Source organism: Episyrphus balteatus, chromosome 2 (genome assembly GCF_945859705.1).
Source record: "Episyrphus balteatus chromosome 2, idEpiBalt1.1, whole genome shotgun sequence".
NCBI classification, from domain to species: domain Eukaryota; kingdom Metazoa; phylum Arthropoda; class Insecta; order Diptera; family Syrphidae; genus Episyrphus; species Episyrphus balteatus.
Window position 1 is genome coordinate 74804697 of NC_079135.1, and position 15012 is coordinate 74819708.

The 15012-nt window shown below is 28.5% G+C and overlaps 1 protein-coding gene across 13 annotated transcripts in view; it reads left to right on the forward strand.

Annotated features, from left to right (window-relative positions):
• Positions 1–15012, forward strand: part of LOC129910628 (potassium voltage-gated channel protein Shaker) — a 302087-nt gene that overhangs the window by 259689 nt on the left and 27386 nt on the right. For 12 of the 13 annotated variants that reach the window (XM_055988069.1, XM_055988065.1, XM_055988067.1 and 9 more), the window contains 4 exons: positions 9231–9354; positions 12975–13143; positions 13285–13381; positions 13549–13744. In XM_055988069.1, coding sequence (XP_055844044.1) covers positions 9231–9354; positions 12975–13143; positions 13285–13381; positions 13549–13744 — 586 coding nt within the window. Of the gene's footprint in view, positions 1–6417; positions 6424–9230; positions 9355–12974; positions 13144–13284; positions 13382–13548; positions 13745–15012 lie in introns of all 13 variants that reach the window. The other variant, XM_055988073.1, reaches the window with a different exon arrangement.

Sequence of the window (15012 nt, forward strand, 5' to 3'; positions counted from 1 at the left end):
TGTATTCTACAGCTGTAGGTATACCGACATGATTAATTCTTGCTCCAATTTTATAAATTTAAAGGCTACTGCAATTTATATTTAATGATCAGCTTTACGCATATACACCAGCAACTGTCAATGAAGAGAAGCATAACCTTTTTGGAGCAATCATTGGTAGAATTTCAATTTTTTTTACATATTGTAACTTCAGGACAATTCTTCAATTTAGTATCCTTAATAAACCTAGTTTTTTTTTTTGGAAAACTGAGCGTTCAATGCCAATTTTTACCTTAATTTACTTTTAAAATATTGTGTGTACCTAGATATTTCTCGAAGTGTTAAATTGGTCTACAAAGACTACAAAAAAGGCCTTGTACACTTTTTTCATTTATCTAACCGGTAAAAGATATTTGAGGTCCAAAATCGAGAAAATCTTTAAAAATTCATTTTTTTGGTCTTAATTTTGTAACAAATTGACAAATTATAATAATTAAACAGGCAAGACATATTCTTGCAGGAAACAGATTGCTCCACAAAAAAGATCTTTCTAACTTTTTTTTTGTTAATGTAACCATTTAAAAGATATTCGAGGTAAAAGTAAAAAACAAAATTATAAAAATATATTTTATTTTTCAAAATTTTCTAATTCACTGAAAAGTCATTATTATCAAATTAGCAAAATTTATTGTAGAGGGTTGAACGTTCTACAAAAAAGTCCGTGGCATCAAATTGATTGCTTTAACCGTTTAGAAGATATTCGTATCCAAACCCTAATGCCCACTGATCTCAACAGTTTTCTTATGACCAGGATGCATTGTGATTTGGATACGAATATCTTCTGAACGGTTAAAGCAATCAATTTAATGCGAAAATCTTTTTTGTAAAAGAACATTTTAAACCAACAAAAGATGGTGTTCTTTTAGAAGAAAAAATATATAACGTAAAAGCAAAGACTACAAAGAACAAACAACTAAATTCAAAAATCGAAATAAAAAACATTTTATAACGAAGAATTCTGAATGTGACATTTTAAATACCAAGTTTCTTGTTAAAAAAATTTTAATAAAATTGGTATGCCATTTTGTAGCTTATTAAGCAACACCTAAAATCGAAATTTCAAAAAAATTTACTGTCACGTTTTCGAAAATTTGTTTTTTTTCAAAAAAAAAAAAAATCAAAATTTTTCAATATATAAATGCTTTTGTATACTTAATTTCCTTGAAATCGAACTAGCTGTTTCGAAGTTCTGTGACAGGAACCGTTAATAATGATATAAAAACAAAATGTTTTCATTTAATGATAAGTAGACCCTGCCTTAAAACTAACATATAATTTTTTTTACCAAAATTGTTACTTAAATTGGTATATGACAGTAACGTTATTTTTGTCAAAAAAAAAAACTAAAATTCCAAAATCCCCTCTGGAGAGTTACAAAAAGATGCTACTTACCAAGTTTGAAGTTAATCGGTCTATTCGTTTAGGCTGTAGCTTCGTTTACAGACAGACAGACAGGCCAATTGACAGACAGACAGACTTGCGGACCCACTTTTTTGTGGTTTTCTTACATACTCTCCAGTTTTGAATCATCAAACATGAATAAAGCATAAGAAAACGAGGACATTTTTTATATCATTTTCGAATGTCTTTTGTAAATACATAATGATTTTAGATACATTTATTGTTAGTTAAAGTAAATGTTTACCAACTAAATTTTAATTGTTTACTGAAACTTTTTTATAATTATCAATTGTCAAAGTTGTTCGAAAACTTGGCTAGTAAATAATCAAATTTGATTAATTAAAATTTAATTTAAAACCAAATCCTAGAAATTGATTCACTTATATTGCTCATTGCTTTATTTGTCAGTATAATTTCAACATAGAAGAACTTGGCTCCACAAGAGCGGATTGATTCCACAACTCCTGGGGAGAAAATCACCACCAATTGTAAAAATTTACCAAATTTCAAGATTTTACGATAGCCATCAGAAGTGATCTATAATATTTAATCAAAAATGGTCAGATACCACTAACCCTTGGTAAAAATTTTAAGTTTTTAGTTAATTTTCTTTGTTCTAACTACAAGCTCTACTATTCTACCGAGAATCTACAATAATCAGAAGTGCTCTATACTTGATGATTATTCAGAAAAAATTAGCGGTTACCACGCCTCCTAAATAAAAATTTCAAGGTTCAAGTTGATGCCAAATAACAAGTAACGGAAAATTCTCCATAATGTTGATGATCTGTCAGTGAGTAAGTCACTCAGTTACGGTTTTCATGATTTCTCAGAAAATACTCATGCTAAAATTTTGGGGTCGAAAAATCATTGAGTTGTTTCCTTTAAAATCTTCACGTTTTAAGAAAATCTCCATTTAGAAACTTTAAATGCATTTTGTTGCTCTATTTAGCCTCCTTTTCGTCGGACACTTTTGTTCAAAAACTTAAAAGGTTCATTGGATCATATCTATAAAAAAATTTGCCAAAGAACTACCGGATTTGACTCGAAGTCTGATGTTTAAGTTTACTGTACAAAATAATTTCTTAAATATTTTTAAGCAAAATATTTTAAACTTAAAAACATTTTAATCATTGACAACTGAAACAAAAAAGTTCCTTCTAAGTAGGTTTTAAATACCATATTTTCAAAACAATGATAAGTGTCTCATTCCAATGAGTTTATTTTGATTTATTTTATAAGACTGAAGAACTCGTTTTTCTTTTTGCTACAAATAAAATTGATACTCGCTCCCATGTGCATAGGTAGGTGCTTGAAAAATTCTTAAGGACATGTAAGTGACTATACACCCTTTTATAAAAATCTCTTTCAAGTTCTATACAATTTTTGTTGTTGTTGTTGTTGTTGTTAAGATGCTTTTCCTCCATTATGTTCTCAACAATCTCGGACAAGTAGTACACTTAAAAATGTTTTTTTTTTTTTTTGTTTTTTTTTTTTGTATTCCTTCAACACAACCTCTTAAGAAAAAGGAATATTAGTTAGTAATTTGGCAGAAACATTTAAAGAAAATCCCCCCCCACCCCCCCATTTTTACACACTCCTGAAACTATACGCCTATACGAATATATTTATGGATGCATCACCCCCCTCCCGGGAGTGATACATTCCTTAAATAGATTTCTAGGCTAAAAGATTGAAACAATCAGAGATAATGTCATTTATCCATTATTGTTTTGCAAGCATTTCACATGTCAATTTTTATCAATATCTCTGTATCCCATCCATTTCCCTTGGTATGGAGAGTACCTCAACATTTATAAATGATGTCCTTTCTCAAACAACAAAACCCCCTTGTAAACATGTTTTCCCAAAGACACACAGATATTTCATGAACTTATACACGTTTTCCACAGCAGATGCAGATATATTTCTCTTGTAGGTATATCATTCAAGGAGAAACTTGCAATTCATTCAAATAATAAAAAAAAGAAATTGAAATTGAAAAAAAATAAAAATAAAACTTTCTATGTTTAAACGAAGCAAGTTATTTTCGTTTCAATATGAATCTATTTTTAGCTCAGCCAATGCACTTTTTGTGTAAATAGCCGACATTCGGCTGTGGTTACTATGGCCTGCATTTGTATAGGTGCAAATTTGTTTTTTTTTTCCTGTCATATGTATGTATAGGAAGTTTATGTATATTTAAGTATCTACGTAAATAAAGGTAAATTGGGAAAAAGACCGATCGAAAAATATAAGAAACTCTACCGACAGACAGTTACTTTGAGCCAACAGTAGAGCAGTAGAGCATTCGAAAACATAATTTGTGTTGGTGTAGGTAAGTGCATAGTGCAGTAAATAGGTCACAGTGACGTCACACCATGACCTATATTATGCTCCTCAGCATAAAACACTATATTCATACCCATATTTGCGCCCCCATTCCACCCCCCTCTATCATCCATCGTCGTCATTCATAGCCCAATGCATTCGCTTGCCGTGCTGTGCCGTTGCCGCTCACCTCGCTGCTGAGCCGCTTTGCTCTCTCTCTCTCCTACAAACATCTCATCATATTTTTACCCGGCATTTATGCGAATATGGATTCTATGGAGCGCAGCGCAGCATCCGAGCTAGCGTTTGCATCAATGAAACCCTGCTTCTGGCTAACGTTCTGTTCTGTTCTATTCAGTTCTGTACTGCTGATGGTAAAGTGGCATCAACGCAAAGCAATGAACTTTTCATTGATCCAAAAATGGTCACTAGGGCACTAGGTAGGTATCGATATAATATGTGTTGCATCTATGTACCGAAATTGCGTAGGTAAATACCTAATATATATAGTTTTTTTTTCTGATGGTGTATTTTCAGTTAGTAGTACAGATTTGACGTCACTGAGAATCTATACTATGTACATATATTGTTTATATATAGAAATAGTTATATGATTGCCTTGCAACAAACAATGCACGTTGTTGTCGCACGTCTTTGGGTCGGGTCGAGTCGGATAGAGTCGGTCGGTTGCCCTATGTTGTCGGCAGCAATGTCATTGAGAAATATTCATATATGTATATGTATGTATGTTTTATGTATTATATATTGTATATATATAGCCTAGGTCGTTTGAATTTTTTACATTACTTTTTTTTTAACAATACATACAAACATACATATACACATAATACCTAACGGCGGCAAATAAAAGACTTGTGAGGGTAAAATATAAACAGAACAAAAGTTTCTATTATAAAAATAGCAAAATGTAATTATGTTACGGCAAACTGACGTCACAATCGACATTCATCATTTTCGATAAGATAGATACAATTTTTGTTGGAAAAGTTTTTTTTTGTACACAATATGCAGTGCAGTGTATAGAGGTAAAAAGATGTCATATCTCTATTTGAATGTTCAATAACTACTACCTGACAATTGCAGTGAATTCAATCAAAAAATAGATTATTGTATCTCTGGAGGTAGCGTAATAATTTTATTTTGTTTTGTTAGTTTTTTTTTTTGTCATAGATTTGAAAGTAATTAAGTTTTCAAGGTATGAATTAGTAGTAAACCTGGATCTTTTATACAAAAAAAGTAGTAGAATAGTAATAAAATGCTTGAACTTTTAAAGATTTGCTGTAATAAATCCAATTAACGATGCAGTTTTGTCTTTTTAAAATAAATATAAATTTTTTTTTGTACACAAATTTTACTCAAAATATTTAAAAAAATATAAATAACATTGAAAAAAAAAAGAATAACAAATATTTTTATCAAATAATTCAAAATTTCACATCTGGGTGTAAATTATTAATAGAAGTCCTTAATAAGAAAGTGATTTGTATTGCACCTTTCCCTGAAGTTTTGAAGTTCATAAAAATTGAAAAAGTTATAAATTTACCAGAAGCTTTAATCCGAAATTTGGAGTCACAATAATGTAGTTACTACTAAATTTTTTTTAATTTAAAATTTTAAAATTTTTATCTTAAAGGCCATATGAGACCAAGTAAAACTTTAGACAGATAAGTCAAACTAGATTCAGCAGGGTAGAGTGTTAATCTGTTTAACGATTAGTCTTTTGCATCAGAGGTCTAAGGTTTGATTCCGAAGACAGCCTATAACATAATTTTTAAACAATTTTTTGTTTTTTTCTTTATCTAAAACACAAACCCTGTTTTTTAATAGCGTTATCACGCAAACTTATCGTCTGCAAAACGATTTAACAGACAACCCATATTCTTTTGTGTCAGCTTTTATTTGGTAATCCAGCCATTGACGTGTTTTTAAAGGTATGTATATCTTCTATTGCAAACGAGGGTCACTGTGGCGTATGCGCAACCTTTTTTTCAATTGCACTTTGATCGTCCTTTCTTGCAATCCTTCACTTGTAAGCAGTTCTAGATCAATGGGATGATGTAATATTTTTATCCAATATACGGAGTTATTAAAAAAACAGCTGAAATCCGTTTTTATCGATTTTTTTTTAGTTATCAAATCGATATTATGAATGGTTGAAAAATGAATTTCCGATTATAATATTTCGCAAAATTGAGTTTCCTGATATAAAATTTTTAAACCAATATAGAAAAAGCCTCAAAAACAAAATGAATGCTCAATTTATTTAACCAATGTGATCGGTAAGGACCGGCCTTTCTTTAAAATAGAAATATCTTCTGTGGGGCATCCTAACTCTCAATATCTCTAGAACAAAACATTTGCGCGTATTTTTCTGATTGTAAATGTTATTATCTTCACTCATTGTCATCACATAATTGTCTTGATATAATTCTCTTAAGAAAATTATGTTTAAAAAAAGAAAGGTAAAAAGTATATCTTCAATCAGAAGGTCCTTCAAAATATATTGAGTTACGTATTTTTAAAATGATGGAAACTGAGATTTGCACTCAAAAATAACAAACTTTAATAATGCGTTCAAATTTTGCTGACGTCAAACATTTTTCCTATCCTCCATAATTGAATGAGCTATGGGTCACCAGGTAGGGGCCTACATATTATTATTATTTTTTTCAAACAATAGTAAATAAATTTTGAAATTCTTTACAATAGAACCGTGTTCTGCATTTGAAAATTTTAAATGTTAAAATATTTTCTTTCTAACGGTAAAAAAGCTAATGCATTGGAACTGTTCAAAAACGAAAATATTCCAATTTTTTTTTTTGTTTTTACTTTTCTCTTAAGAAAGTGTGAAAATTTTGTCTGATAAAATGATTACTATTTTTCGAAAGGGTTATTTATTTGGCTTAAAGATTCATTTTGTCTACGATTTTTTTTAGACTGCAATATCAGTCAAACCAAAAACCATACTTTTGACTTTGACTATCAATATCTCATCAACGAATCACTGTACAGAATATTCAAGGAATTAAGTTTGCTTTGTTAAACAAAAAGTTTTCTTATTTTTGAGATTAATTTAGAAAAGCTATCAAAATAGGCATTTTTACGGTTTTTTAGAAAATTTACCGCTATTTTATTTCTATGGTAGATAAGATTAAACTGAGGCTTAATTATTGAAGTTTAAAATACTTGAAACTAATTTGCAAAGTTACAGATTTATTCATCGAACAGTTTTTCTCTTGTGAGCGTTTGAACTTTTGAGATGAAATAAAACACCATATATCTGCAGGTCCAAATGACTTACTTCTTTGAACTTTTTTAAGAGCAAAATAAAATTTTTTTGAGTTTATTTGAACATTTTATTGATAGATATCGTTTAAGTTTTAGATAAACAAATCGTCCTTCAAGTCAAATCGTGTGAATACTATAAAAATATATTTCTTAAGCAGAAGTGATTTTTCATTAGTTTGGATTTTCTCAAAAGTTGACATTATTATTATTTTTAATTTATAAGTCGCTAGAACTTTTTTATGTCTCATATATTACAGAGAAAACGTATATGAAATTGATATAGAATTTTCCGAGGAATTCGAATATTGTTTTTACAATAAAAAAGAAAATGTATGTACACCATTATAAAGAGACTTTTTTGCACCCACTTTTTTGAAAAATTGTAATTTTTTCATTTTTGTCGTGCCAAATTCGCACCCGTGTGCCGACAGAGGGTTAAGTTAGTACAGTTTATAAATCACAATAAGTTGAACTCTCATTTTGGTTTATTCTTTATATTAAGATTATATCACCTTATTAAGAGCATCAATGAAAACTTCTACAAAATTTTACAAAAAAAAAAAAAAAAAAAACAGAATTGACTTGTTTTCACATTTTGAGATGTTACACACTCTTCCTTTCATCGCAGCTACAAATTCTTGTAAACATTTTTCACAACCTAGTATTTATGCATGTTTTATAGTGTAAATTCAAATTTTCAATTTTATAGTAATCTTATTATTCTTTTGCAAATAAAATAATAATCGAAATTAAAACAAAATATTATTTTTTTTTTTTTTGTATTCTTCACAAACAATTTAAGTAAACTAAGTTTTTGCAATAAAACATGTGCTCAAGATGGTAGATATGTATATATCGATTTCATGATGTTCCTTGTACTTGAAAAATACACTCTATTTTCATATAAATGATGATTATTTTTTGTATAAACAATTATTGTATTGTGGCTGTTGTTTTACTTATGGAATGGAATGACGTGCTCGTGGAGAAATTTTATTGATAGCTCATGAAGTCTATTTTTATTAACTTAAGGAAAGTATCTTTTGGCAAAATAATTACTCACTTCGAGAGAGTTTATTATTTTCAGGTTTGATTGAAACTCAATTTAAATAATGACACACACATATTTTCGAAAAAATAGAAGAAAAAAAAACTAAAATAACGTATAAATACCAGTGATTTGAAAATGTTTGAAAATATTTTAGCAAAGAATATGAATGGATATCTAAATACAAATTTATCATTCTCGTTAATGGAAGATCGTTATTCAAAAAAATTTTATTAATAAACCTTGTAGATCTTTGAGTAAGAGAAAGTTTTTTTTTTTGAAATTACAGCTTCTAGTGAACGATAAATTATGAGATTTTTCATTTTTGAAAACTAAGCTTTCTGTTTCAAGATGAAAGAAATTGTTTCAAAAATGTTTCTATAAAGTTCTTGTGATAGAAAAATATAAGTTAATTGTAACTAATTAAATTTAAATGATTGAAAATTACACATGATTAATAACTATGTATGTGGGGAAGTTTCTAAAATCTAAAGTTAAGAATAGTTTAGTAGACATTCAAGATGTTTTATTGATTTTTGAATAATGGGTCTGAATCCTTTCTTAAAACTTCAAAATTTGATATACTTTGAAATTGAACTTTGAAATTGAACTTGATTTGAAATTGGTTATTGTAAAATTCAAGTAGCCATTAAAGGGAGTTTTTTAACCTGCAGCCTGAGTATACGAATCTTTTAATGAACTCACGTCATCTAAAACTTTTTTTGCATCATCGATATGCCGAATCACAGTTTTGTAATAACAAAGGTACAAATAATAATAAATAGCATACAATCACCCACATTCAACCAATTTTCTTTTTCATATACATTTTACTGAAAACACCATTGATGTATATTTATTAAAGTTTTTCAATACATTTTATTTATAATAAATAAATAGCTTTTTTAATAAATTAAAAGTATTTATTTTTTTGTTTTTGTTTTACTTTAAAATCTTTTGAAAACATTGCCAACAAAAATGATGACAAGTAAACCATTTTATCTATTTCAATTGATACATTTTTTTTTGTTTCTTTATTTTTATTCAACAATCGTTTCCATTTTGTTAATTATTATTCTTTTGTTATTTACTATTCCTTTAGGTCTTTACCCAAATTGAGCAGTCAAGACGAAGAAGGGGGGGCTGGTCATGGATTCAGCGCAGGACCTCAGCACTTTGAACCCATTCCTCATGACCACGATTTTTGTGAAAGAGTCGTAATAAATGTAAGTAATACCTACTATTTTTTTACTTAGTTAAATTACTTTTCTAATTTTAGTTTTTAATAATATAGATGTTTAAATATGTATTATATAATAATGGTTAAATATAGATAAAGTAAAGAAAGCTTATTACTTAACAAAAAAAAAAAATTAATTAGAACAATAATTAAAATCATTTTCTTGTTATACACTAAACATACGAATTGTTTTATTAAAAAAAATAAGTTGATTTATGTAGCATCATATCATGAGAATTGTTTGTGTATTTTTCAGCCAAGCTATGGTTTCAGTAAAATTGCAATTAGTAAATAAAATGTTTTTTTTTTTCATAAATCTTTTGTCTAATAAAAAAAAATTATTCATGAAAATGTCTGTATTAAAATTTTAATGAGCGAAACTTGTGGAAATAAATTCAAAACCATAAGTTTCTTCTCCACAATTAAAGCGAAGCACCCTTACCATCTAATAGCACGAAAAATAGATATTGGCTGATTTTCAGACCTACTCAATATGTGATCAAATCTCATAAAAATCGTTACAAACAAATAAAACAAAAAAAAAAAAAATGGTTGGACCACCCTAACCATTTACGGTTATGGAAAATAGATATTAACTAATTCCCAAACCTACCCGAATCATGTGTGCCAACACATAATTTCAAATCGGTCTAGTGGTTTCGAAGGAGTTTGGTAACAAACTCTTCTACACGAGAAATTTTCTTGCTTTCTTTGACGCACTTATTGGTCTAGGAAGTCAAGGCCAGTTGGATAAGACCAGTAACCTAGGTTAAACTCTAATAGAGAAAATAAACACAATTATGAATTGTTTAATTGAAAATAGGTGGATTTGATAAGTCACTCTGTATAGTAAGAGTATCAAACAAAATAATGAATGGACACTGTGGCGTATGCGTACTATTTTTTTTTTTAAGTTTTTGTTTCGTTGATAATATAGGTACTATAGGTCAAATTTACATAGATAAAGAATGCTTAAAATTGCTTCGCACAATTCTGTCTGTCTGTCTCTTATCTCGAGCTACAGCCAAAACTACTGATGATATTTGCTTTTAACTTGGTAGTTAAGAGTGTTTGGTAATTCCCTAGAGGGGAAACTGAAAATTTTCTTTTTTGACCAAAATTAACCGTAGGTACTTGTCATATGACTAAAATGGAAAAAAGTAATTTTTCTCAAAAACAGCTCAAAGGGTTTTGATTAAGAAATGATTTGGCAAATAAAATCTTACTTTTGAAATAAAAAATATTTTTTAACTGTTCCTGCGAAAGAACCGTTTTCTTGGTTTCGGATGTTATCATAAACGAAGAAGCCAACTTCAACCAATTTTCTACGTAGCCATAATACCTATTAAAATGTCTAAAATTTTTCAAAACCTTAAGTTATGGATTTTTAAAAAAATATTTTTTTTGAAAAATAATTTTTTTTTAAATGGATTGATAAATTTTTTAGAATTTTTGTTTTTATGTGTCGATTAATAATTTCTTCAGAAAAGCATACAAATTTTTTTTCAACACTTTTCAACACGAAATTTTGTAGGTATTATCAAATAACCTATAGTTCTCAAAAAAAAGTCCCAAAAATTCCTTGTTATTCAAGAAACTAAATGGCAAACAATACACTTCACATTTTGAAGATTAAAACCATTCAAAAAAGGCGTTTGTGTTGTTTTAAAAACTATTTTTAATCCTTTTTACATGAATTATCCTATAAAATTAACTCTTACCATACCTAAGAGCAAATTCGTGCGATCCATTCATGCATTTTATTTTTTTTTTATTAAATAAGGAATAGAAAACAAAATTTGTTTTACAAAGATTTGATACCATATCTTTCTTTCGATTTTTTTTTCCAAAACCATATCGTCGCTGGCATAACTCAAAAATCTTAATTCTTCAGAAAAGCTGTTTTAAATTTCCAAGTTTGTCAATTTGCCATACATTTTCATAAATTAAAGAAAAAGAATCAGCTGTGTGATAGTATGCAAATCCATTAAATTTATACTGATTAACAAAAATTAAGAATGTATTGTTTGCGGTATATTAAAATTAATAACTCAAAAGCCAGGATTTTTGACTTATACCATTTTTCTAAAACAGCGACGATATACATCAGACTTTAATGGAAAAATGGAATACGCAAAAGTTTGGATTAACAGATGTTAATCATTTACAACAATATTAAGAATTTCTTCATATTTTGGCCCATAATTGTGATTAAATATAAGTAATCAACAAAATAGATTAATTACCTCACGGAACTTTGCATGAACATTTCATAAACAATGAAAAAAGGGTATAGGTATTATATAACCTCTTTTTTTTCTATATCTCATGTTGGCTTTCCTAAAATTTAAAAATTGTACAACCTTGACTTTAATATAATTTAACGTTCAGTAAAAAATTGGAACAGAATTGTAGGAAAACTGTAGTATTTTTATGTCTAATAGAAGTTGGCATTAGCTTTCAAAAACGGTACCCAAAATTGTATTTATACTACTTCACGAATTATTAGAAGCTTAGTCTTTTGTAAGCCTTATTAAACTAGCCTAATTGTAGTATATTATTTTTCCTAAAAAAATAATGATAGCGAAATTATAATTAGAACTCCAATTATCATCACCCTCAAACTGGAATATTTTGGCAAACACAAAATTATCATCTTTTCATTCGTAAGCTTTTAATTAGCCTATATTGTATCGAAAGGGTTAAATAAAATCATATTGTTTCATTATAGCTATATACACATAATTGTATATATGCGTCAAAGAGCAACACTTTACATTATTTAATTTTTAAGATCTTCAACAATTTTCTATGACGTGTATCTATCATATTTGCTTCATGTTTTATTTGTTTGACATAAATCTAGGTTAATCTCAGCTCAAATATCTAAATTAAAATTGTTTTTCAAGTGTATAAACAAACAGTCATGTGTGCATAAAATTTCCTGACAGTGTTTTGAAAAAAAAGGGTTGCAGAATTACGTGAATTAGTGGAGTTACCGAGCAAAAATTTTAAGCAGAGGTAACTAGGGTAGGTACTTGTACGAGTTTCTTAATGAAGGTTCTCATGGAAAGTTGCCATCGAAGATCCCAGCGGAAGCTCACAGCAGAATTCCCCAGGAAAAATTTTCAGCCAAAGTTTTAACCCGAAGTTTCCAGCGAAGTTACCAACGAAAGTCCCCAGCGAAGGTCCCTATAGCGAAGGCTGGCTCTCATACATCCATAAACTTGAAAGTCTTCTGCTGGATTTTTGTATATCTTTCTCTCTGAAAAGTCACCCAAAATCCATGATCATTTTAATACTTCGTCCATATTTTTTTGCACATCATTGTATGAGCAATATTTTTATTTCCACACAAATAGCTTGCCAAGTCTTGCACTTCTTTCATTCAGCCTGCGGCGAACATATTTTGTGTTGTTTCGAACAAAAGGAAACAATTCACAAAGAGTTTTCATAGGTTCTTGAGTATTATATGGGATGACAGGTTTAATTTTCTGTGTTTCTCATTTTTGTATTTTTTTTTTTTTTATCTTTTTTACATCCACAAAATTAAAAAAAACATAAAAAAAAGAACTTTATATAACTTTTCTAACATATATATTTCAGGTAAGCGGGTTGAGGTTTGAAACACAACTACGAACGTTGAATCAATTCCCTGATACGCTGTTAGGGGATCCAGCTCGGAGATTACGGTACTTTGACCCGCTAAGAAATGAATATTTTTTTGACCGTAGTCGGCCGAGCTTCGATGCAATTTTATACTACTATCAAAGCGGTAAGTCAAAACTGACAAAAATGTATTTGATCAAAAATAGTAACATAAAGTAATATTAACTAACCATAATAGTAACATGTTTTCATATAAATTAATAATAAAAATTAAATTAATATTTTTTTTCTTCCAAAAATATTTCAGGTGGTCGGCTGCGAAGGCCGGTCAATGTCCCTTTAGATGTATTTAGTGAAGAAATTAAATTTTATGAATTAGGTGATCAAGCAATTAATAAATTCAGGTCAGAATTAATAATGAAAAAAAAACAAAAAAAAAATCAAACAAAAACAAAAAAACACGAAAAAAAAATCTCAAAAAAAAAAAAAAAAAAACAACACAAAACAATAAATCAAAATCAAAAGAAAACGAAATTGAAATATTGTAACATATGGATTTAAACTTTTACAGAGAGGATGAAGGCTTTATTAAGGAGGAAGAAAGACCCCTGCCGGATAATGAGAATCAAAGAAAAGTCTGGTTACTATTCGAGTATCCAGAGAGTTCGCAAGCCGCCAGAGTTGTAGCCATAATTAGTGTATTTGTTATACTGCTATCAATTGTTATATTTTGTCTAGAAACATTACCCGAATTTAAGCATTATAAGGTGAGTTTTTATTTCTATGAAATAATTTGAACTTTATTTGCATTCAATTGGTGAAATGTTCAACTGAATTTAGGAATAAAGGTAATTATCTACAAAAGGGGTCTCCCCATTGAGTTCGATTACCTCGATATAATGCTATCAGGGTATATTTGTTCAAAGTAATTTCTATATAATATAATTTTATATAACAAAATTTTTGTTATTAATTTTTTGCAAAATTGTATAGGATTTATTAGTTTTCAAAAATTTCAAATACAAATATTTAGGATTTTAGTTTAGGAGGATAGTTAGCCAACAAAGTATTTTGTTGCATATGTCGAAGGTTTTGTCTTCCAAAAACCAAGTATTCGAATAAAAATCTAGTTTATTGAGAATATTTCTTGACTTGGTATCGCTTCTATTTTTGTATATTTTTGAATTTTTATTTGAAGCCCAAAGTCTACATTCTCAAAAAAAAAAAACTTTTTTAATCAACTTATCTAGTTTTCAAAATTCTTCAAGAAATGTTTCTTTAACAGTAGAAGTATTTTTTTAAAAGGTCCTATTAGCAAAGTTCTAAACGTGCTTTTAGGAAAAGACCTTTAAAAATATTACCATTTTAAAAGTTGGTATCCCTTTTTTTTGTGAGGTGTTAGTCTTTTTCAAAGTTTTAAGCCAAGTAAAAAGTATTTAATTTATAACTGATTATGAAATTTATTTCTGAAAATTATGCGTCGTAGTGTAGAAAAATAAATAGGTCTAAAATCAGGAAAGCTAGATTTTTCAATAGTTCTTCCAACAATGTTCAAAAATATTGAACTTATTCAATTTGCGGAAATTCAAATATTGAAAGAAGATTAAATTTCACACATTTTACTTTCACTTGAAGATGCCAAATAGAGTTCTATTTTTCTAGCTGATTTCAGCTAAGCATTTATTTCAAATGTTCTATAGCAAATAACAACTTTTCACAAAATGTTATTTTGCGTTGAAGTAGGTACTTTAAAAAGAATTTTAATTAAGCTTTGAAATATGATCAGGTACTAAAAATAGTTTTCTTCAAATGTAAAACGCTTAGTTTCTCATTGAAGCCATTCGTCAATTTTTAAGAAAGCTTAACTTCTCAAAAGACATTAGCCTGCTAAAAAATAGTCGAGTTCTTGAGGACATAATGTATACACATTATTTATTTGAACTCTTCTTCTTTCACACTTCTTCAGTGGCAAGAAACAAAGAAAAAAAAAAAAACAAAAAAAAAGGTAACCCTGTCTTTGACTACAACTACTAGA